The sequence below is a fragment of the Oncorhynchus nerka genome, linkage group LG26, assembly GCF_034236695.1.
Source record: "Oncorhynchus nerka isolate Pitt River linkage group LG26, Oner_Uvic_2.0, whole genome shotgun sequence".
Classification (NCBI taxonomy): Eukaryota; Metazoa; Chordata; class Actinopteri; order Salmoniformes; family Salmonidae; genus Oncorhynchus; species Oncorhynchus nerka.
In genome coordinates this window covers 53,206,069-53,228,468 of record NC_088421.1, presented here as the reverse complement: position 1 = coordinate 53,228,468, position 22,400 = coordinate 53,206,069, and the positions used below count along the sequence as shown (strand labels likewise).

The following is a 22,400-nucleotide window of genomic DNA, read 5'->3' as shown; positions in this document are numbered from 1 at the left end:
CAATACCCTATAATGACAGTCAATAGATACCCCCAAATATGTGATGTCATTTCACAATATTATAATGACATGTCATACCCTATAATGACATCCCAATACCCCATAATGATGTCATAGGGTACCCCATAATGACATTACAATACCCCATAAAGACATCACAATATAGGGTATTGACATGTCATTATAATGACATTACAATGATAATTGACATGTCATTATACATATAATGTCATCACAATTGGGATGTCATAATGACTATGTATAGGTATTGTGTGTCAGATCGATTAGGTGGAAAAAACAATTGAATTCATTTGAAAATAAGGCTGTAACGTGAAAAAAGTCATTATAGGGTCTGAATGTCTTTCCGATTTGACTGTATCGTTGTGATTATTCTCCTCCTCCTCCCAGCATTGATGCCATCCCTAACCAGTTGTTTATCAACCTGCCTTATAACCTAATACCGGGGTATTGTCCTCCCAGCATCGATGTCATCCCTAACCAGTTGTTTATCAACCTGCCTTATAACCTAATACCGACCCTCCTCCTCCTCCCAGCATCGATGCCATCCCTAACCAGTTGTTTATCAACCTGCCTTATAACCTAATACCGATGTCCTCCTCCTCCCAGCATGTCGATGCCATCCCTAACCAGTTGTTTATCAACCTGCCTTATAACCTAATACCGACCCTCCTCCTCCTCCCAGCATCGATGCCATCCCTAACCAGTTGTTTATCAACCTGCCTTATAACCTCATTATACCGGGTATTGGGATGTCTCCTCCTCCTCCTCCCAGCATTGATGCCATCCCTAACCAGTTGTTTATCAACCTGCCTTATAACCTAATACCGACCCTCCTCCTCCCAGCATCGATGCCATCCCTAACCAGTTGTTTATCAACCTGCCTTATAACCTAATACCGACCATCCTCCTCCTCCCAGCATCGATGCCATCCCTAACCAGTTGTTTATCAACCTGCCTTATAACCTAATACCGACCCTCCTCCTCCTCCCAGCATCGATGCCATCCCTAACCAGTTGTTTATCAACCTGCCTTATAACCTAATACCGACCCTCCTCCTCCTCCTCCTCCCAGCATCGATGCCATCCCTAACCAGTTGTTTATCAACCTGCCTTATAACCTAATACCGACCCTCCTCCTCCTCCTCCCAGCATCGATGCCATCCCTAACCAGTTGTTTATCAACCTGCCTTATAACCTAATACCGACCCTCCTCCTCCCAGCATCGATGCCATCCCTAACCAGTTGTTTATCAACCTGCCTTATAACCTAATACCGACCCTCCTCCTCCTCCTCCCAGCATCGATGCCATCCCTAACCAGTTGTTTATCAACCTGCCTTATAACCTAATACCGACCCTCCTCCTCCTCCCAGCATCGATGCCATCCCTAACCAGTTGTTTATCAACCTGCCTTATAACCTAATACCGACCCTCCTCCTCCTCCCAGCATCGATGCCATCCCTAACCAGTTGTTTATCAACCTGCCTTATAACCTAATACCGACCCTCCTCCTCCTCCTCCCAGCATCGATGCCATCCCTAACCAGTTGTTTATCAACCTGCCTTATAACCTAATACCGACCCTCCTCCTCCTCCCAGCATCGATGCCATCCCTAACCAGTTGTTCATCAACCTGCCTTATAACCTAATACCGACCCTCCTCCTTCTCCTCCTCCTCCCAGCATCGATGCCATCCCTAACCAGTTGTTCATCAACCTGACTGACCTGCTGTACCTGGACCTGAGTGACAACAAGCTGGACAGCCTCCCCCCTCAGATGAGACGCCTCGTCCACCTGCAGACCCTCATCCTGAACAACAATCCCCTGATGCACGCCCAGCTACGGTACGAAGCTTTATAACACATTATAACCATCTGAATGTACGCCCAGCTACGGTACCAAGCATTATAACACATTATAACCATCTGAATGTACACCCAGCTATGGTACCAAGCATTATAACACATTATAACCATCTGAATGTACACCCAGCTACGGTACCAAGCATTATAACACATTATAACCATCTGAATGTACACCCAGCTACGGTACCAAGCATTATAACACATTATAACCATCTGAATGTACACCCAGCTACGGTACCAAGCATTATAACACATTATAACCATCTGAATGTACACCCAGCTACGGTACGAAGCATTATAACACATTATAACCATCTGAATGTACACCCAGCTACGGTACCAAGCATTATAACACATTATAACCATCTGAATGTACACCCAGCTACGGTACCAAGCATTATAACACATTATAACCATCTGAATGTACACCCAGCTACGGTACCAAGCATTATAACACATTATAACCATCTGAATGTACACCCAGCTACGGTACCAAGCATTATAACACATTATAACCATCTGAATGTACACCCAGCTACGGTACCAAGCATTATAACACATTATAACCATCTGAATGTACACCCAGCTACGGTACCAAGCATTATAACACATTATAACCATCTGAATGTACACCCAGCTACGGTACCAAGCATTATAACACATTATAACCATCTGAATGTACACCCAGCTACATGTACCAAGCATTATAACACATTATAACCATCTGAATGTACACCCAGCTACGGTACCAAGCATTATAACACATTATAACCATCTGAATGTACACCCAGCTACGGTACCATGTCATTATAACACATTATAACCATCTGAATGTATGTCAACGGTATTGGGAAGCATTATAACACATTATAACCATCTGAATGTACACCCAGCTACGGTACCAAGCATTATAACACATTATAACCATCTGAATGTACATTAGCTACGGTACCAAGCATTATAACACATTATAACCATCTGAATGTACACCCAGCTACGGTACCAAGCATTATAACACATTATAATGTCATCTGATGCACACCCAGCTATTGGTCAAGGTTATTGGGATGTCATTATGGGGTATTGCATTATAACATAGGGTATTATAACCATCTGAATGCCCATGCCCAATATGAAGGTTTATAACCCCTATGCAAGCATTATAAACATTATAACCATCTGATGCATGCCCAGCTATAAATGCATTATAACATTATTATATAATCTGAAGGTTTATAATGTCATTATAGGGTACGCCCAGCTATAATATGAAGGTTTATAACCCCTTGATGCACGCAGCTATAATATGAAGGTTTATAACCCCCTGATGCATGCCCAGCTATAATATGAAGGTTTATAACCCCTGATGCATGCCCAGCTATAATATGAAGGTTTATTAACCCCTGATGCATTATAGCTATAATATGAAGGTTTATTAACCCCTGATGCATTATGCCCAGCTATAATATGAAGGTTTATAACCCCTGATGCACGCCCAGCTATAATATGAAGGTTTATAACCCCTGATGCACGCCCAGCTATAATATGAAGGTTTATAACCCCTGATGCACGCCCAGCTATAATATGAAGGTTTATAACCCCTTAGCTATAATATGAAGGTTTATAACCCCCTGATGCACGCCCAGCTATAATATGAAGGTTTATAACACCTTAATAGATATTATGTCCCCCTGATTGCACATGTCAGCTATAATATGAATGTTTATAACCCCTGATGCACGCCCAGCTATAATATGTTTATAACCCCTGATGGATGTCCATTATAATATGAATGTTTATAACCCCTGATGCACGCCCAGGGGTAATTGAATGTTTATAACATTAATAGATCATTATAACCCCCTGATGCACCTGGAAGGTTTATAATGTCACCTTAATAGATATTATAATGTCCCTGGGGTATTGGGATGTCATTATAGCTATATGTCATATGAAGGTTTATAACCCCCTGATGCACGGTAGCTATAATATGGTTTATAACCCCTGATGGGGTATTGTGAGCTATAATATGGGAGGTTTATAACCCCTGATGTCACAGCTATAATGATGTCAGGTTTATAACCCCTGATGCACACACACCTGTAATATGAAGGTTTATAACACCTGATGCACAGCTATAACCTGGCAGTTTATAACCCCCTGATGCACACCCAGCTATAATATGAAGGTTTATAACCCCTGATGCACACCATTATAATATTGAATGTTTATAACCCCCTGATGTCATTAGCTATAATCATTGGGATGTCATGAAGGTTTTATAACCCCTGATGCACACCTAGCTATAACCTGAAGGTTTATAACCCCTGATGCACGCCTAGCTATAATATGGAGGTTTATAACCCCATGATGTCCTATAATAGGAAGGTTTATAACCCCTGATGCACGCACAGCTATAATATGAAGGTTTATAACCCCTGATGCATCATGGCTATAATATGAAGGTTTATAACCCCTGATGCACACATAATATGAAGGTTTATAACCCCTGATGCACGCCCAGCTATAATATGAAGGTTTATAACCCCTGATGCACGCCCAGCTATAATATGAAGGTTTATAACCCCTGATGCACGCAGCTATAATATGAAGGTTTATAACCCCCTGATGCACCTGGTAATATGAAGGTTTATAACCCCTGATGCACATAATATGAAGGTTTATTAACCCCTGATGCATGCCCAGCTATAATATGAAGGTTTATAACCCCTGATGCACGCCCAGCTATAATATGAAGGTTTATAACCCCTGATGCACGCCCCTATAATATGAAGGTTTATAACCCCTGATGCACGCCCAGCTATAATATGAAGGTTTATAACCCCTGATGCACGCCCAGCTTGATAATATGAAGGTTTATAACCCCCAGCATGATGCACGCCCACCTATAATATGAAGGTTTATAACACCTCCTAATAGATATTATAACCCCTGACACACCCAGCTATAATATAAGGTTTATAACCCCCTGATGCACGCCCAGCTGGCACCAGTTGTTTATAACCCCTGATAACCTAATACCCAGCTATAATATGCAGGTTTATAACCATCCCCTGATGCACAACCAGCTATAATATGAAGGTTTATAACCCCTGATGCACGCCCAGCTATAATATGAAGGTTTATAACACCTTAATAGATATTATAACCCCCTGATGCACCCCCAGCTATAATATGAAGGTTTATAACACCTTAATAGACCTAATAACCCCTGATGCACACCCAGCTATAATATAAAGGTTTATAACCCCTGATGCACGCCCAGCTATAATATGGTTTATAACCCTGATGGACCCTCCAGCTATAATATGAAGGTTTATAACCCCCTGATGCACACCCAGCTATAATATGAAGGTTTATAACCCCCTGATGCACAACCAGCTATAATATGAAGGTTTATAACCTAATACCCCCTGATGCACGCCCAGCTATAATATGAAGGTTTATAACCCCTGATGCACCCTAGCTATAATATGAAGGTTTATAACCCCCTGATGCACGATAGCTATAATATGAAGGTTTATAACCCCTGATGCACGCCCAGCTATAATATGACCCTTTATAACCCCCATGATGCCACCCCCAGCTATAATATGAAGGTTTATAACCTGATGCACGCCCAGCTATAATATGAAGGTTTATAACCCCCTGATGCACGCCTAGCTATAATATGAAGGTTTATAACCCCTGATGCACGCCAGCTATAATATGAAGGTTTATAACCCCTGATGCACGCCCAGCTATATAATATGAAGGTTTATAACCCCTGATGCACGCCCAGCTATAATATGAAGGTTTATAACCCCTGATGCATGCCCAGCTATAATTGTTTATGAAGGTTTATAACCCCTGATGCACGCCTCTATGGTACGAAGCTTTCTAAATTCTCCTGTGTGTGAGCAGCCAGCTGCCAGCCATGGTGGCCCCTCAGACTCTCCACCTGAGGAGCACCCTGAGAACCCAGAGCAACATGCCTACCAGTCTGAGGGACTGGTACACCTGGCAGGTAACACACACACACACACATACACCTGGCATTAACACACATACACCTGAACATAACACACACACACACCTGGCAGGTAACTGCACACCTGGCATTATGTCATTATAACCTCTGGTAACTGTCACACACACCTGGCAGGTAACATAACACACACACCTCTCAGGTAACACACACACTGTCCTGGCAGTTAACACACATAACACCTGGCAGTTAACACACACACACACTGGCAGTTAACACACACACTGTCCTGGCAGTTAACACACTCTCTGTCACATACACCTGGCTCTCTGTCACACACACATACACCTGGCTGGTAACACATAGACACTGTCCTGTCAGGTAACTAGACACAAGCTGGCAGGTAACACATCTGAATGTCACCTGGCTAGGTAACATACTTATAACACCTGGCAGGTGAACTGTCACACACACTCTCTGTTATAACACATTATAACCATCTGAATGTACACATCTCACTCTCCTCTGTAACTCATCTGAATGTCACCTGGCAGCATTATAACACATTATAACCACCTGAATGTAACACAGCTAGGTACCAACCATGGCTCTAACACATTATAACCTCTGACACACCTGGCTAGGTACCACATTATAACACATTATGGCAACCATCTGAATCACAGCTACCTGGCAGGTAACACATAGACACACACATGGCAGGTAACCATCTGATAGACACACACTGGCAGGTAACACACACACACACCTGCATTATAACACACACACCTGGCAGGTAACACACATCTGAATGACACACACCTGCATTATAACACATTATAACACACACACCCTGGCAGGTAAATCACACATCAACACACACCTGGCAGGTAACACACACACAATTTGGCACACACCACATGTCCTGGCAGGTAACACACACTGACACACCTGGCGAGTTATAACACACAATACACACCTGAATGCAGTTAACACACACACCTGGCAGTTAACACACACAACACACCCTGCAGGTAACATAACATAACACCTGGCAGCCCAGCTAAATCACAACACACAATTAACACATAACACACACATGGCAGTTATACACACACACACACCTGGCCCAGGTATAATATAACACAATACACCTGTACATAACACAAGGTTTATACACCCCTGGCATAGCTGACATGAATGGCAGTTATGGTTAACACAGCAGCACACACCTGGCAGGTAACACACAGACACACACCTGCTATAGCAGGTAACACACAGAGATGGCAGGTAACATGCCTACAGTCAGACACACACCTGGCAGGTAAACAAGACACACACCTGGCAGGTAACACACACACAACCTGGCAGGTAACACACAGACACACACCTGGCAGGTAACACACACACACACCTGGCAGTAACACACACACACACACCTGGCAGTTAACACACAGAATACACCTGGCAGTTAACACACACACACACACCTGGCAGGTAACACACACACACACACACCTGGCTAGTGACACACACACACACACACCTGGCAGTTAACACACACACACACACACACCTGGCAGTCACACACACACACACAACCTGGCTGGTAACACACACACACACCTGGCAGTGTCACTGACACACATACACCTGGCAGGCAACACACACACACACACCCTGGCAGGTAACACACACACACACACTGGCAGTTAACACACACACACACACCTGGCAGTTAACACACACACACACATACACCTGGCAGGTCACACACACACACACATGGCAGGTAACACACACACACACACACCTGGCAGTTACACTCGCACACACCTGGCAGTTAACAGCACACACACACACCTGGCAGTAAACAGGCAGGGTTTGGCAGGTAACACACACACACACACCTGGCAGGTAACACTTGATGATCACACCTGGCAGTTAACACTGTAACACCGGGTGGTGGTAACACACACACACACACCACCTGGCAGGTAACACACACACCACATGGCAGGTAACACACACACACATACACCTGGCAGTTAACACCACACACATACACCTGTGTAGGAACACACACTGAGATGACACCTGGCAGGTAACACACACACACACACACACATACACCTGGCAGTTAACACACACACACACACACTGGCAGGTAACACACACCACCTGGCAGGTAACACACACACAAGCCAAGACTAAAGTCTGGAAATGAATGTCCTTTATGTGGTCTCTCCTTAGAAGAGTGGACCTGTCCTTCAACGACCTGAGTCGGGTTCCTGAGTGTCTCTATACGCTGAGCAGTCTGGAAGCGTCTCAACCTCTCCTCCAATCAGATCTCAGAGCTCTCCCTCTGCATCGACCAATGGACTCAGTAGAGACACTCCACCTCAGCAGGAACCATGTCACATCACTGCCTGTAAGAACATCTCTGTCTCTGTTCTCTCTCTCTGTCTGTCTCTGTTCTCTGTCTGAAGTCTCTGTCTCTCTCTGTCTCTCTCTGTCTCTCTCTGTCTGTCTCTGTCTCTCTGTCTCTGTCTGTCTCTGTTGTCTTCTCTGTCTCTGTCTCTCTGTCTCTCTGTCTCTCTCTCACTCTCTGTCTCTCTGTCTCTCTCTGTCTCTGTCTCTCTGTCTCTCTCTCTCTGTCTCTGTCTGTCTCTGTCTCTGTCTCTCTCTCTGTCTCTGTCTGTCTCTCTCTGTCTCTGTCTCTGTCTGTCTCTGTCTCTCTGTCTCTCTGTCTCTCTCTCTGTCTCTGTCTCTGTCTGTCTCTGTCTCTCTGTCTCTCTCTTCTCTGTCTCTGTCTCTCTCTCTCTTGTCTCTCTCTCTCACATTATAACACCCTAATACACATTATAACCCCTTGTACTTAGCTATGGTACGATGTTAACCATTATAAATGCCCTTGTATTCTAGTTCCGACACCAACTAATCTATAACAATTATAACCCCCAGTGATGCACATTATAACCCCTTGTGAGCTATGGTACAGACAGCCTTTATAACACATTATAACCCCCTGATGCACATTATAACCCCTTGTGTGGCTTAGCTATGACATAAGAATACGACCCTTTATAACACATTATAACCCCCTGATGCACATTATAACCCCTTGTACTTAGCTATGATATATTTACATCCCTTTATAACACATTATAACCCCTGATGCACATTAGCTATGGTAGCTTTGATGCACCTGACCCTTTATAACACATTATACCTGCATCTGGACCCCCTGTACTTAGCATTATAACCCCCTATAACACATTATAACCCCTTGTACTTAGCTATGGTACGACCCTTTATAACACATTATAACCCCTTGTACTTAGCTATGGTACGACCCTTTATAACACATTATAACCCCTTGTACTTAGCTATGGTACGACCCTTTATAACACATTATAACCCCTTGTACTTAGCTATGGTAATCGACCTTTATAACACTGTTATAACCCCCTGATGCACATTATAACCCCTTGTACTTAGCTATGGTACGACCCTTTATAACACATTATAACCCCTTGACTTACATGGTAACCCCTTTATAACACATTATAACCCCCTGATGCACATTAGCTATTAGTACATGGTATAACCCTTTATAACACATTATAACCCCTTGTACTTAGCTATGGTACGACCCTTTATAACACATTATAACCCCCTGATGCACATTATAACCCCTTGTACTTAGCTATGGTACGACCCTTTATAACACATTATAACCCCCTAATGCACATTATAACCCCTTGTACTTAGCTATGGTACGACCCTTTATAACACATTATAACCCCTGATGCACATTATAACCCCTTGTACTTAGCTATGCTATAACACATTATAACCCCTGATGTACTTAGCTATGGTACTTTATAACACATTATAACCCCCTGATGCTATTATAACCCCCTATAACACATTATAACCCCTTGTACTTAGCTATGGTACGACCCTTTATAACACATTATAACCCCTGATGCACACCCCTTGTACTTAGCTATATTTATAACCATTATAACCCCTTGTACTTAGCTATGGTACGACCCTTTATAACACATTATAACCCCTTGTACTTAGCTATGGTAGGACCCTTTATAACACATTATAACCCCTTGTACTTAGCTATGGTACGACCCTTTATAACACCCCCCTGATGCACATTATAACCCCTTGTACTTAGCTATGGTACGACCCTTTATAACACATTATAACCCCTGATGCACATTATAACCCCTAATACACATTATAACCACATTATAACCCCTTGTACTTAGCTATGGTACGACCCTTTATAACACATTATAACCCCCTGATGCACATTATAACCCCTTGTATTAGCTATAACCCCTTTATAACACATTATAACCCCTTGTACTTTGCTATGGTACGACCCTTTATAACACATTATAACCCCCTGATGTTATAACCCCTTGTACTTAGCTATGGTACGACCCTTTATAACACATTATAACCCCCTGATGCACATTATAACCCCTTGTACTTAGCTATGGTACGACCCTTTATAACACATTATAACCCCCTGATGCACATTATAACCCCCCTAATACACATTATAACCCCTTGTACTTAGCTATGGTACGACCCTTTATAACACATTATAACCCCCCTGATGCACATTATAACCCCCTAATGCACATTATAACCCCTTGTACTTAGCTATGGTACGACCCTTTATAACACATTATAACCCCTTGTACTTAGCTATGGTACGACCCTTTATAACACGTTATAACCCCCCTGATGCACATTATAACCCCTTGTACTTAGCTATGGTACGACCCTTTATAACACATTATAACCCCCTGATGCACATTATAACCCCTTGTACTTAGCTATGGTACTTTATAACACATTATAACCCCTTGTATAGCTACCCCTTTATAACCACATTATAACCCCTTGTACTTAGCTATGGTACGACCCTTTATAACACATTATAACCCCCCTGATGCACATTATAACCCCTTGTACTTAGCTATGGTACGGCCCTTTATAACACATTATAACCCCCCTGATGCACATTATAACCCCTTGTACTTAGCTATGGTACGACCCTTTATAACACATTATAACCCCTTGTACTTAGCTATGGTTTATAACCCTTTATAACACATTATAACCCCCCTGATGCACGTCCAGCTATATAAACATAACACTCAGAACAGGTTTTCCATAAGATAGACATTTCAAGGTTTGCTAAAACACTGTACAAAGCAGATTTATATAATGTGAAAATAGTTGTAGTATGAATAGTGGGGGAAGATGAATAAAACAGATAATTATGGGGTGTATTTACAATGCTGCTTGTTCTCCACTGGTTTCCCTGTTCTCATGGCAACGGGCCTCACATCGTGCTGCTGTTATGACGGCACATTTGTGGTATTTGACCTGACAGATATGGGAGTTTATCGATGTTGGATTTGTTTTCTAATTCTTTGTGTGTCTCTAATATGGTCATGTGTTTGGCAGGAGGTGTTTGGCAGGAGGTGTTTGGCAGGAGGTGTTTGGCAGGAGGTGTTTGGCAGGAGGTATTTGGCAGGAGGTGTTTGGCAGGAGGTGTTTGGCAGGAGGTGTTTGGCAGGAGGTGTTTGGCAGGAGGTGTTTGGCAGGAGGTGTTTGGCAGGAGGTGTTTGGCAGGAGGTGTTTGGCAGGAGGTGTTTGGCAGGAGGTATTTGGCAGGAGGTTAGGAAGTGCAGATCAGTTTCCACCTCCATTTTGTGTCAAATTTCGACACCTGTTTTTTTTGCTTTGTCATTGTGAGGTAGATTGATTAGGGGGGGGGGGGGGTTTAATCCATTTTAGAGGCACTGGTTGTTAGTCCCAGGACAATCATGATCAGCCATGGTGTTTCCTGTCCCAGGTAGTTGGACATGTTCGACCATGGTGTTTCCTGTCCCAGGTAGTTGGACATGATCAACCATGGTGTTTCCTGTCCCACCATGGTGTTTCCTGTCCCAGGTAGTTGGACATGATCGACCGTGGTGTTTCCTGTCCCAGGTAGTTGGACATGATCAACCATGGTATTTCCTGTCCCAGGTAGTTGGTTCAACCATGGTATTTCCTGTCCCAGGTAGTTGGACATGTTCAACCTGTCCCAGGTGGTATTTCCTGTCCCAGGTAGTTGGACATGTTCAACCATGGTGTTTCCTGTCCCAGGTAGTTGGACATGTTCAACCATGGTGTTTCCTGTCCCAGGTAGTTGGACATGATCGACCGTGGTATTTCCTGTCCCAGGTAGTTGGACATGTTCAACCATGGTATTTCCTGTCCCAGGTAGTTGGTTCAACCATGGTATTTCCTGTCCCAGGTAGTTGGACATGTTCAACCATGGTATTTCCTGTCCCAGGTAGTTGGACATGTTCAACCATGGTGTTTCCTGTCCCAGGTAGTTGGACATGTTCAACCATGGTGTTTCCTGTCCCAGGTAGTTGGACATGTTCAACCATGGTGTTTCCTGTCCCAGGTAGTTGGTTCACATGTTCAAGTTGGTTCCATGGTGTTTCCTGTCCCAGGTAGTTGGACATGTTCAACCATGGTATTTCCTGTCCCAGGTTTGGACCAACCATGTCCTGTCCCAGGTAGTTGGACATGTTCAACCATGGTGTTTCCTGTCCCAGGTAGTTGGACATGTTCAACCATGGTGTTTCCTGTCCCAGGTAGTTGGACATGTTCAACCATGGTGTTTCCTGTCCCAGGTAGTTGGACATGTTCAACCATGGTGTTTCCTGTCCCAGGTAGTTGGACATGTTCAACCATGGTATTTCCTGTCCCAGGTAGTTGGACATGTTCAACCATGGTGTTTCCTGTCCCCATGGTATTTCCTGTCCCAGGTAGTTGGTTCAACCATGGTATTTCCTGTCCCAGGTAGTTGGTTCAACCATGGTATTTCCTGTCCCAGGTAGTTGGACATGTTCAACCATGGTATTTCCTGTCCCAGGTAGTTGGACATGTTCAACCATGGTGTTTCCTGTCCCAGGTAGTTGGACATGTTCAACCATGGTGTTTCCTGTCCCAGGTAGTTGGACATGTTCAACCATGGTATTTCCTGTCCCAGGTAGTTGGACATGATCAACCATGGTATTTCCTGTCCCAGGTAGTTGGACATGTTCAACCATGGTGTTTCCTGTCCCAGGTAGTTGGACATGTTCAACCATGGTATTTCCTGTCCCAGGTAGTTGGACATGTTCAACCATGGTGTTTCCTGTCCCAGGTAGTTGGACATGTTCAACCATGGTATTTCCTGTCCCAGGTAGTTGGACATGTTGGACATGTTCAACCATGGTGTTTCCTGTCCCAGGTAGTTGGACATGTTCAACCATGGTGTTTCCTGTCCCAGGTAGTTGGTTCAACCATGGTATTTCCTGTCCCAGGTAGTTGGACATGTTCAACCATGGTGTTTCCTGTCCCAGGTAGTTGGTTCAACCATGGTATTTCCTGTCCCAGGTAGTTGGTTCAACCATGGTATTTCCTGTCCCAGGTAGTTGGACATGTTCAACCATGGTGTTTCCTGTCCCAGGTAGTTGGACATGATCAACCGTGGTATTTCCTGTCCCAGGTAGTTGGACATGTTCAACCGTGGTGTTTCCTGTCCCAGGTAGTTGGACATGTTCAACCATGGTGTTTCCTGTCCCAGGTAGTTGGACATGTTCAACCATGGTGTTTCCTGTCCCAGGTAGTTGGACATGTTCAACCATGGTGTTTCCTGTCCCAGGTAGTTGGTTCAGCCATGGTGTGTCCTGTCCCAGGTAGTTGGTTCAACCATGGTGTGTCCTGTCCCAGGTAGTTGGTTCAACCATGGTGTTTCCTGTCCCAGGTAGTTGGACATGTTCAACCATGGTATTTCCTGTCCCAGGTAGTTGGACATGTTCAACCATGGTATTTCCTGTCCCAGGTAGTTGGACATGTTCAACCATGGTATTTCCTGTCCCAGGTAGTTGGTTCAACCATGGTATTTCCTGTCCCAGGTAGTTGGACATGATCAACCATGGTGTTTCCTGTCCCAGGTAGTTGGTTCAACCATGGTATTTCCTGTCCCAGGTAGTTGGTTCAACCATGGTGTTTCCTGCCCCAGGTAGTTGGTTCAACCATGGTGTTTCCTGTCCCAGGTAGTTGGTTCAGCCGTGGTGTTTCCTGTCCCAGGTAGTTGGTTCAGCCGTGGTATTTCCTGTCCCAGGTAGTTGGTTCAGCCGTGGTGTTTCCTGTCCCAGGTAGTTGGACATGTTCAACCATGGTGTTTCCTGTCCCAGGTAGTTGGACATGTTCAACCATGGTGTTTCCTGTCCCAGGTAGTTGGACATGTTCAACCATGGTATTTCCTGTCCCAGGTAGTTGGACATGTTCAACCATGGTGTTTCCTGTCCCAGGTAGTTGGACATGTTCAACCATGGTGTTTCCTGTCCCAGGTAGTTGGGCATGTTCAACCATGGTGTTTCCTGTCCCAGGTAGTTGGACATGTTCAACCATGGTGTTTCCTGTCCCAGGTAGTTGGACATGTTCAACCATGGTGTTTCCTGTCCCAGGTAGTTGGACATGTTCAACCATGGTGTTTCCTGTCCCAGGTAGTTGGACATGTTCAACCATGGTGTTTCCTGTCCCAGGTAGTTGGACATGTTCAACCATGGTGTTTCCTGTCCCAGGTAGTTGGTTCAACCATGGTATTTCCTGTCCCAGGTAGTTGGTTCAACCATGGTGTTTCCTGTCCCAGGTAGTTGGTTCAACCATGGTGTTTCCTGTCCCAGGTAGTTGGTTCAACCATGGTATTTCCTGTCCCAGGTAGTTGGTTCAACCATGGTGTTTCCTGTCCCAGGTAGTTGGACATGTTCAACCATGGTGTTTCCTGTCCCAGGTAGTTGGTTCAACCATGGTATTTCCTGTCCCAGGTAGTTGGTTCAACCATGGTATTTCCTGTCCCAGGTAGTTGGACATGTTCAACCATGGTGTTTCCTGTCCCAGGTAGTTGGACATGTTCAACCATGGTATTTCCTGTCCCAGGTAGTTGGACATGTTCAACCATGGTGTTTCCTGTCCCAGGTAGTTGGACATGTTCAACCATGGTGTTTCCTGTCCCAGGTAGTTGGACATGTTCAACCATGGTGTTTCCTGTCCCAGGTAGTTGGACATGTTCAACCATGGTGTTTCCTGTCCCAGGTAGTTGGACATGTTCAACCATGGTGTTTCCTGTCCCAGGTAGTTGGACATGTTCAACCATGGTGTTTCCTGTCCCAGGTAGTTGGACATGTTCAACCATGGTGTTTCCTGTCCCAGGTAGTTGGTTCAACCATGGTATTTCCTGTCCCAGGTAGTTGGTTCAACCATGGTGTTTCCTGTCCCAGGTAGTTGGTTCAACCATGGTATTTCCTGTCCCAGGTAGTTGGTTCAACCATGGTATTTCCTGTCCCAGGTAGTTGGTTCAACCATTGTATTTCCTGTCCCAGGTAGTTGGACATGATCAACCATGGTGTTTCCTGTCCCAGGTAGTTGGACATGTAGACCTTGATCTGTTGGTGACAGTAGGTCATCTGATCTGTTGGTGACAGTAGGTCATCTGATCTGTTGGTGACAGTAGGTCATCTGATCTGTTGGGGACAGTAGGTCATCTGATCTGTTGGTGACAGTAGGTCATCTGATCTGTTGGTGACAGTAGGTCATCTGATCTGTTGGGGACAGTAGGTCATCTGATCTGTTGGGGACAGTAGGTCATCTGATCTGTTGGGGACAGTAGGTCATCTGATCTGTTGGGGACAGTAGGTCATCTGATCTGTTGGGGACAGTAGGTCATCTGATCTGTTGGGGACAGTAGGTCATCTGATCTGTTGGGGACAGTCATCTGATCTGGTCATCTGATCTGTTGGGGACAGTAGGTCATCTGATCTGTTGGGGACAGTAGGTCATCTGATCTGTTGGGGACAGTAGGTCATCTGATCTGTTGGGGACAGTAGGTCATCTGATCTGTTGGGGACAGTAGGTCATCTGATCTGTTGGGGACAGTAGGTCATCTGATCTGTTGGGGACAGTAGGTCATCTGATCTGTTGGGGACAGTAGGTCATCTGATCTGTTGGTGAGGGTAGGTCATCTGATCTGTTGGGGACAGTAGGTCATCTGGGTAGACCTGGATCTGTTGGGGACAGTAGGTCATCTGGGTAGACCCTGATCTGTTGGTGACAGTAGGTCATCTGGGTAGACCCTGATCTGTTGGTGACAGTAGGTCATCTGGGTAGACCCTGATCTGTTGGTGACAGTAGGTCATCTGGGTAGACCCTGATCTGTTGGTGACAGTAGGTCATCTGGGTAGACCCTGATCTGTTGGTGACAGTAGGTCATCTGGGTAGACCCTGATCTGTTGGTGACAGTAGGTCATCTGGGTAGACCCTGATCTGTTGGTGACAGTAGGTCATCTGTTGGTGACAGTAGGTCATCTGTTGGTGACAGTAGGTCATCTGTTGGGGACAGTAGGTCATCTGGGTAGAGCTGGATCTGTTGGGGACAGTAGGTCATCTGGGTAGAGCTGGATCTGTTGGGGACAGTAGGTCATCTGGGTAGACCTGGATCTGTTGGGGACAGTAGGTCATCTGTTGGGGACAGCTGGATCTGTTGGGGACAGTAGGTCATCTGGGTAGACCTGGATCTGTTGGGGACAGTAGGTCATCTGATCTGTTGGGGACAGTAGGTCATCTGATCTGTTGGGGACAGTAGGTCATCTGGATAGAGCAGCATTCTGACCTAATCTTTGAGGGTGACTTCAGGGGCTGCAGATGGGTCCAACAACACTGCTCGTTCGTTGACGTAGACGTCAAACAGGTTTGGACTTAAACTGCACCCTTTGTCTTACTCCCTGTCTCTGTCTCTGTCTTTGTCTTACCCCCTGTCTCTGTCTCTGTCTCTCTCCAGTCTGCTATCTGTAAACTGGGGAAGTTGAAGAAGCTTTATGTGAACAGTAACAAGCTGGACTTTGATGGAGTTCCGTCTGGCGTGGGCAAGTTATCCAGTCTGCAGGAGTTCATGGCTGCTAACAACAACCTGGAACTAATACCCGAGGGACTCTGTAGGTGGGTACCTCACGTCATACCCGAGGGACTCTGTAGGTGGGTACCTCACGTCATACCCGAGGGACTCTGTAGGTGGGTGCCTCACGTCATACCCGAGGGACTCTGTAGGTGGGTACCTCACGTCATACCCGAGGGACTCTGTAGGTGGGTACCTCACGTCATACCCGAGGACTCTGTAGGTGGGTACCTCACGTCATACCCGAGGGACTCTGTAGGTGGGTACCTCACGTCATACCCGAGGGACTCTGTAGGTGGGTACCTCACGTCATACCCGAGGGACTCTGTAGGTGGGTACCTCACGTCATACCCGAGGGACTCTGTAGGTGGGTACCTCACGTCATACCCGAGGGACTCTGTAGGTGGGTACCTCGCGTCATACCCGAGGGACTCTGTAGGTGGGTACCTCGCGTCATACCCGAGGGACTCTGTAGGTGGGTACATCGCGTCATACCCGAGGGACTCTGTAGGTGGGTGCCTCGCGTCATACCCGAGGGACTCTGTAGGTGGGTGCCTCGCGTCATACCCGAGGGACTCTGTAGGTGGGTGCCTCGCGTCATACCCGAGGGACTCTGTAGGTGGGTACCTCGCGTCATACCCGAGGGACTCTGTAGGTGGGTACCTCGCGTCATACCCGAGGGACTCTGTAGGTGGGTACCTCGCGTCATACCCGAGGGACTCTGTAGGTGGGTACCTCTGTCATACCCTCTGAGGTGGGTACCTCACGTCATACCCGAGGGACTCTGTAGGTGGGTGCCTCGCGTCATACCCGAGGGACTCTGTAGGTGGGTACCTCGCGTCACCCGCGTCATACCCGAGGGACTCTGTAGGTGGGTACCTCGCGTCATACCCGAGGGACTCTGTAGGTGGGTACCTCGCGTCATACCCGAGGGACTCTGTAGGTGGGTACCTCACGTCATACCCGAGGGACTCTGTAGGTGGGTACCTCGCGTCATACCCGAGGGACTCTGTAGGTGGGTACCTCGCGTCATACCCGAGGGACTCTGTAGGTGGGTACCTCGCGTCATACCCGAGGGACTCTGTAGGTGGGTACCTCGCGTCATACCCGAGGGACTCTGTAGGTGGGTACCTCAGGTCATACCCGAGGGACTCTGTAGGTGGGTACCTCAGGTCATACCCGAGGGACTCTGTAGGTGGGTACCTCACGTCATACCCTCTAGGTGGGTACCTCGCGTCATACCCGAGGGACTCTGTAGGTGGGTGCCTCGCGTCATACCCGAGGGACTCTGTAGGTGGGTGCCTCGCGTCATACCCGAGGGACTCTGTAGGTGGGTACCTCGCGTCATACCCGAGGGACTCTGTAGGTGGGTACCTCGCGTCATACCCGAGGGACTCTGTAGGTGGGTACCTCGCGTCATACCCGAGGGACTCTGTAGGTGGGTACCTCGCGTCATACCCGAGGGACTCTGTAGGTGGGTACCTCGCGTCATACCCGAGGGACTCTGTAGGTGGGTACCTCGCGTCATACCCGAGGGACTCTGTAGGTGGGTACCTCACGTCATACCCGAGGGACTCTGTAGGTGGGTGCCTCGCGTCATACCCGAGGGACTCTGTAGGTGGGTGCCTCGCGTCATACCCGAGGGACTCTGTAGGTGGGTACCTCACGTCATACCCTCTAGGTGGGTACCTCACGTCATACCCGAGGGACTCTGTAGGTGGGTGCCTCGCGTCATACCCGAGGGACTCTGTAGGTGGGTACCTCACGTCATACCCGAGGGACTCTGTAGGTGGGTACCTCACGTCATACCCGAGGGACTCTGTAGGTGGGTACCTCACGTCATACCCGAGGGACTCTGTAGGTGGGTACCTCGCGTCATACCCGAGGGACTCTGTAGGTGGGTACCTCGCGTCATACCCGAGGGACTCTGTAGGTGGGTACCTCGCGTCATACCCGAGGGACTCTGTAGGTGGGTACCTCAGGTCATACCCGAGGGACTCTGTAGGTGGGTACCTCAGGTCATACCCGAGGGACTCTGTAGGTGGGTACCTCACGTCATACCCTCTAGGTGGGTACTCTAGTCATACCCGAGGGACTCTGTAGGTGGGTGCCTCGCGTCATACCCGAGGGACTCTGTAGGTGGGTGCCTCGCGTCATACCCGAGGACTCTGTAGGTGGGTACCTCGCGTCATACCCGAGGGACTCTGTAGGTGGGTACCTCGCGTCATACCCGAGGGACTCTGTAGGTGGGTACCTCGCGTCATACCCGAGGGACTCTGTAGGTGGGTACCTCGCGTCATACCCGAGGGACTCTGTAGGTGGGTACCTCGCGTCATACCCGAGGGACTCTGTAGGTGGGTACCTCGCGTCATACCCGAGGGACTCTGTAGGTGGGTACCTCACGTCATACCCGAGGGACTCTGTAGGTGGGTACCTCGCGTCATACCCGAGGGACTCTGTAGGTGGGTGCCTCGCGTCATACCCGAGGGACTCTGTAGGTGGGTGCCTCGCGTCATACCCGAGGGACTCTGTAGGTGGGTACCTCACGTCATACCCTCTAGGTGGGTACCTCACGTCATACCCGAGGGACTCTGTAGGTGGGTGCCTCGCGTCATACCCGAGGGACTCTGTAGGTGGGTACATCACGTCATACCCGAGGGACTCTGTAGGTGTGTACCTCACGTCATACCCTCTAGGTGGGTACCTCACGTCATACCAGAGGGACTCTGTAGGTGGGTAGACACACACTTAAGGCGTCCGCATGCTTCCCAGCCGGTATTTCATGATGCCATTTTGTGACGTGTTTTGGACAGTACCTGCTGTGTAGTGGATCAACGTGTTGTCTGTTGTGTAGGTGTGGGAAGCTGAAGAAGTTGGTTCTGAATAAGAATCGTCTGGTGACTCTTCCTGAAGCCATCCACTTCCTCGTCGACCTAGAGGTACACACTGGCCTCTGTTCTAGATTCTAGATGTTCTGCCCTGTGTTCTAAATGTTATAGATGTTTTACCCTGTGTTCTAGGTTCTAACTGTTCTAGGCTCTAAATGTTCTAGATGTTTGCCCTGTGTTCTAGGTTATAGATGTTTTACCCTGTGTTCTAGGTTCTAACTGTTCTAGGCTCTAAATGTTCTAGATGTTCTGCCCTGTGTTCTAGGTTATAGATGTTTTACCCTGTGTTCTAGGTTCTAACTGATCTAGGCTCTAAATGTTCTAGGTGTTTTGCCCTGTGTTCTAGGTTCTAGACATTCTACCCTGTGCTCTAGGTTCAAAATGTTCTAGATGTTCTGTTCTAGGTTTTAGATGTTCTAGGTTGTAAGTGTTCTCTCCTCTGTGTGTGTTCTAGGTCCTAGATGTACGTGAGAACCCCAACCTGGTGATGCCTCCCAAGCCGGTGGACAGGACAGCAGAGTGGTACAACATCGACTTCTCTCTTCAGAACCAACTGAGACTGGCTGGAGCATCCCCTGCTGTAATATCTGCTGCAGGGGGAGGTGGGTCTGGGTCCTGGGTCCTGGGGAGGTGGGTCTGGGAGAGATGGGTCTGGGGAGGTGGGTCTAGGGGAGGTGGGTCTGGGTCCTGGGGAGGTGGGTCTGGGAGAGGTGGGTCCTGGGGAGGTGGGTCTGGGTCCTGGGGAGGTGGGTCTGGGTCCGGGGGAGGTGGGTCTGGGAGGTACAACATCGACTTCTCTCTTCAGAACTGCTGGAATATCTGGTGCAGGGGAGGTGGGTCTAGGTCCTGGGGAGGTGGGTCTAGGTCCTGGGGAGGTGGGTCTAGGTCCTGGGAGGTGGGTCTGGGGGAGGTGGGTCTAGGTCCTGGGGAGGTGGGTCTAGGTCCTGGGGAGGTGGGTCTGGGGGGAGGTGGGTCTGGGGGAGGTGGGTCTAGGTCCTGGGGAGGTGGGTCTAGGTCCTGGGGAGGTGGGTCTGGTCCTGGGGAGGTGGGTCTAGGTCCTGGGGAGGTGGGTCTAGGTCCTGGGGAGGTGGGTCTGGGGAGGTGGGTCTAGGTCTGGGGAGGTGGGTCTAGGTCCTGGGGAGGTGGGTCTAGGTCCGGGGGAGGTGGGTCTAGGTCCGGGGAGGTGGGTCTAGGTCCTGGGGAGGTGGGTCTAGGTCCTGGGGAGGTGGGTCTAGGTCCTGGGGAGGTGGGTCTGGGTCCGGGGAGGTGGGTCTGGGTCCGGGGAGGTGGGTCTGGGTGCGGGGGAGGTGGGTCCGGGGGGAGGTGGGTCCAGGTCCTGGGGAGGTGGGTCTAGGTCCTGGGGAGGTGGGTCTAGGTCCTGGGGAGGTGGGTCTAGGTCCTGGGGAGGTGGGTCTGGGGGTGGGGGGTCTCCAGGTCCTGGGGAGGTGGGTCTAGGTCCGGGGAGGTGGGTCTAGGTCCGGGGAGGTGGGTCTAGGTCCGGGGAGGTGGGTCTAGGTCCTGGGGAGGTGGGTCTAGGTCCTGGGGAGGTGGGTCTAGGTCCTGGGGAGGTGGGTCTAGGTCCGGGGAGGTGGGTCTAGGTCCGGGGAGGTGGGTCTGGGTCCGGGGGAGGTGGGTCTGGGTCCGGGGAGGTGGGTCTGGGTGCGGGGGAGGTGGGTCTGGGTGCGGGGGAGGTGGGTCTGGGGGGGAGGTGGGTCTAGGTCCTGGGGAGGTGGGTCTAGGTCCGGGGAGGTGGGTCCTGGGGAGGTGGGTCCTGGGGGGTGGGTCCTGGGGGAGGTGGGTCTGGGGAGGTGGGTCTGGGGGAGGGTGGGTCCTGGGGGAGGTGGGTCCTGGGGAGGTGGGTCCTGGGGGAGGTGGGTCTGGGGGAGGTGGGTCTAGGTCCTGGGGAGGTGGGTCCGGGGAGGTGGGTCCTGGGGAGGTGGGTCTAGGGTGCGGGGGAGGGGGGTCTAGGGTGGGTCTAGGGGGGGAGGTGGGTCTAGGTTCGGGGGAGGTGGGTCTAGGTCCTGGGGAGATGGGTCCGGGGGAGATGGGTCCAGGGGAGGTGGGTCTGGGTTTAGGGGAGGTGGGTCCGGGGAGGTTGGTCTGGGTCTGGGTTTAGGGAGGTGGGTCCGGGGGAGGTGGGTCTGGGTCCTGGGGAGGTGGGTCTGGGGGAGGTGGGTCTGGGGTGGGTGGGTCCGGGGAGGTGGGTCTAGGTCCGGGGAGGTGGGTCTAGGTCCTGGGGAGGTGGGTCTAGGGTGGTGGGGAGGTGGGTCTAGGGTGCGGGGGGGAGGTGGGTCTAGGGTGCGGGGGAGGTGGGTCTAGGTTCGGGAGATGGGTCCGGGGAGGTGGGTCCGGGGGAGATGGGTCCAGGGGAGGTGGGTCTGGGTTTAGGGGAGGTGTGTCTAGAGGAAGTGGGTCTGGGTCTAGGGGAGGTGGGTCTAGGGGAGGTGGGTCTGGGGGAGATGGGTCTGGGGGAGGTGGGTCTGGGTTTAGGGGAGGTGGGTCTAGGGGAGGTGGGTCTGGGTCTAGGGGAGGTGGGTCTGGGTTTAGGGGAGGTGAGGCTGGGTCTAGGGGAGGTGGGTCTGGGGGAGGTAGGTCTAGGGGAGG

General features: G+C 49.0%; 1 protein-coding gene across 1 annotated transcript in view; it reads left to right on the top strand.

Annotated features, from left to right (window-relative positions):
- Positions 1 to 22,400, top strand: part of flii (FLII actin remodeling protein) — a 113,173-nt gene that overhangs the window by 22,607 nt on the left and 68,166 nt on the right. The window contains 9 exon segments of the mRNA XM_065010891.1: positions 1,700 to 1,861; positions 5,807 to 5,896; positions 7,096 to 7,109; positions 8,129 to 8,190; positions 8,192 to 8,255; positions 8,258 to 8,301; positions 16,795 to 16,952; positions 19,763 to 19,847; positions 20,251 to 20,398. Coding sequence (XP_064866963.1) covers positions 1,700 to 1,861; positions 5,807 to 5,896; positions 7,096 to 7,109; positions 8,129 to 8,190; positions 8,192 to 8,255; positions 8,258 to 8,301; positions 16,795 to 16,952; positions 19,763 to 19,847; positions 20,251 to 20,398 — 827 coding nt within the window.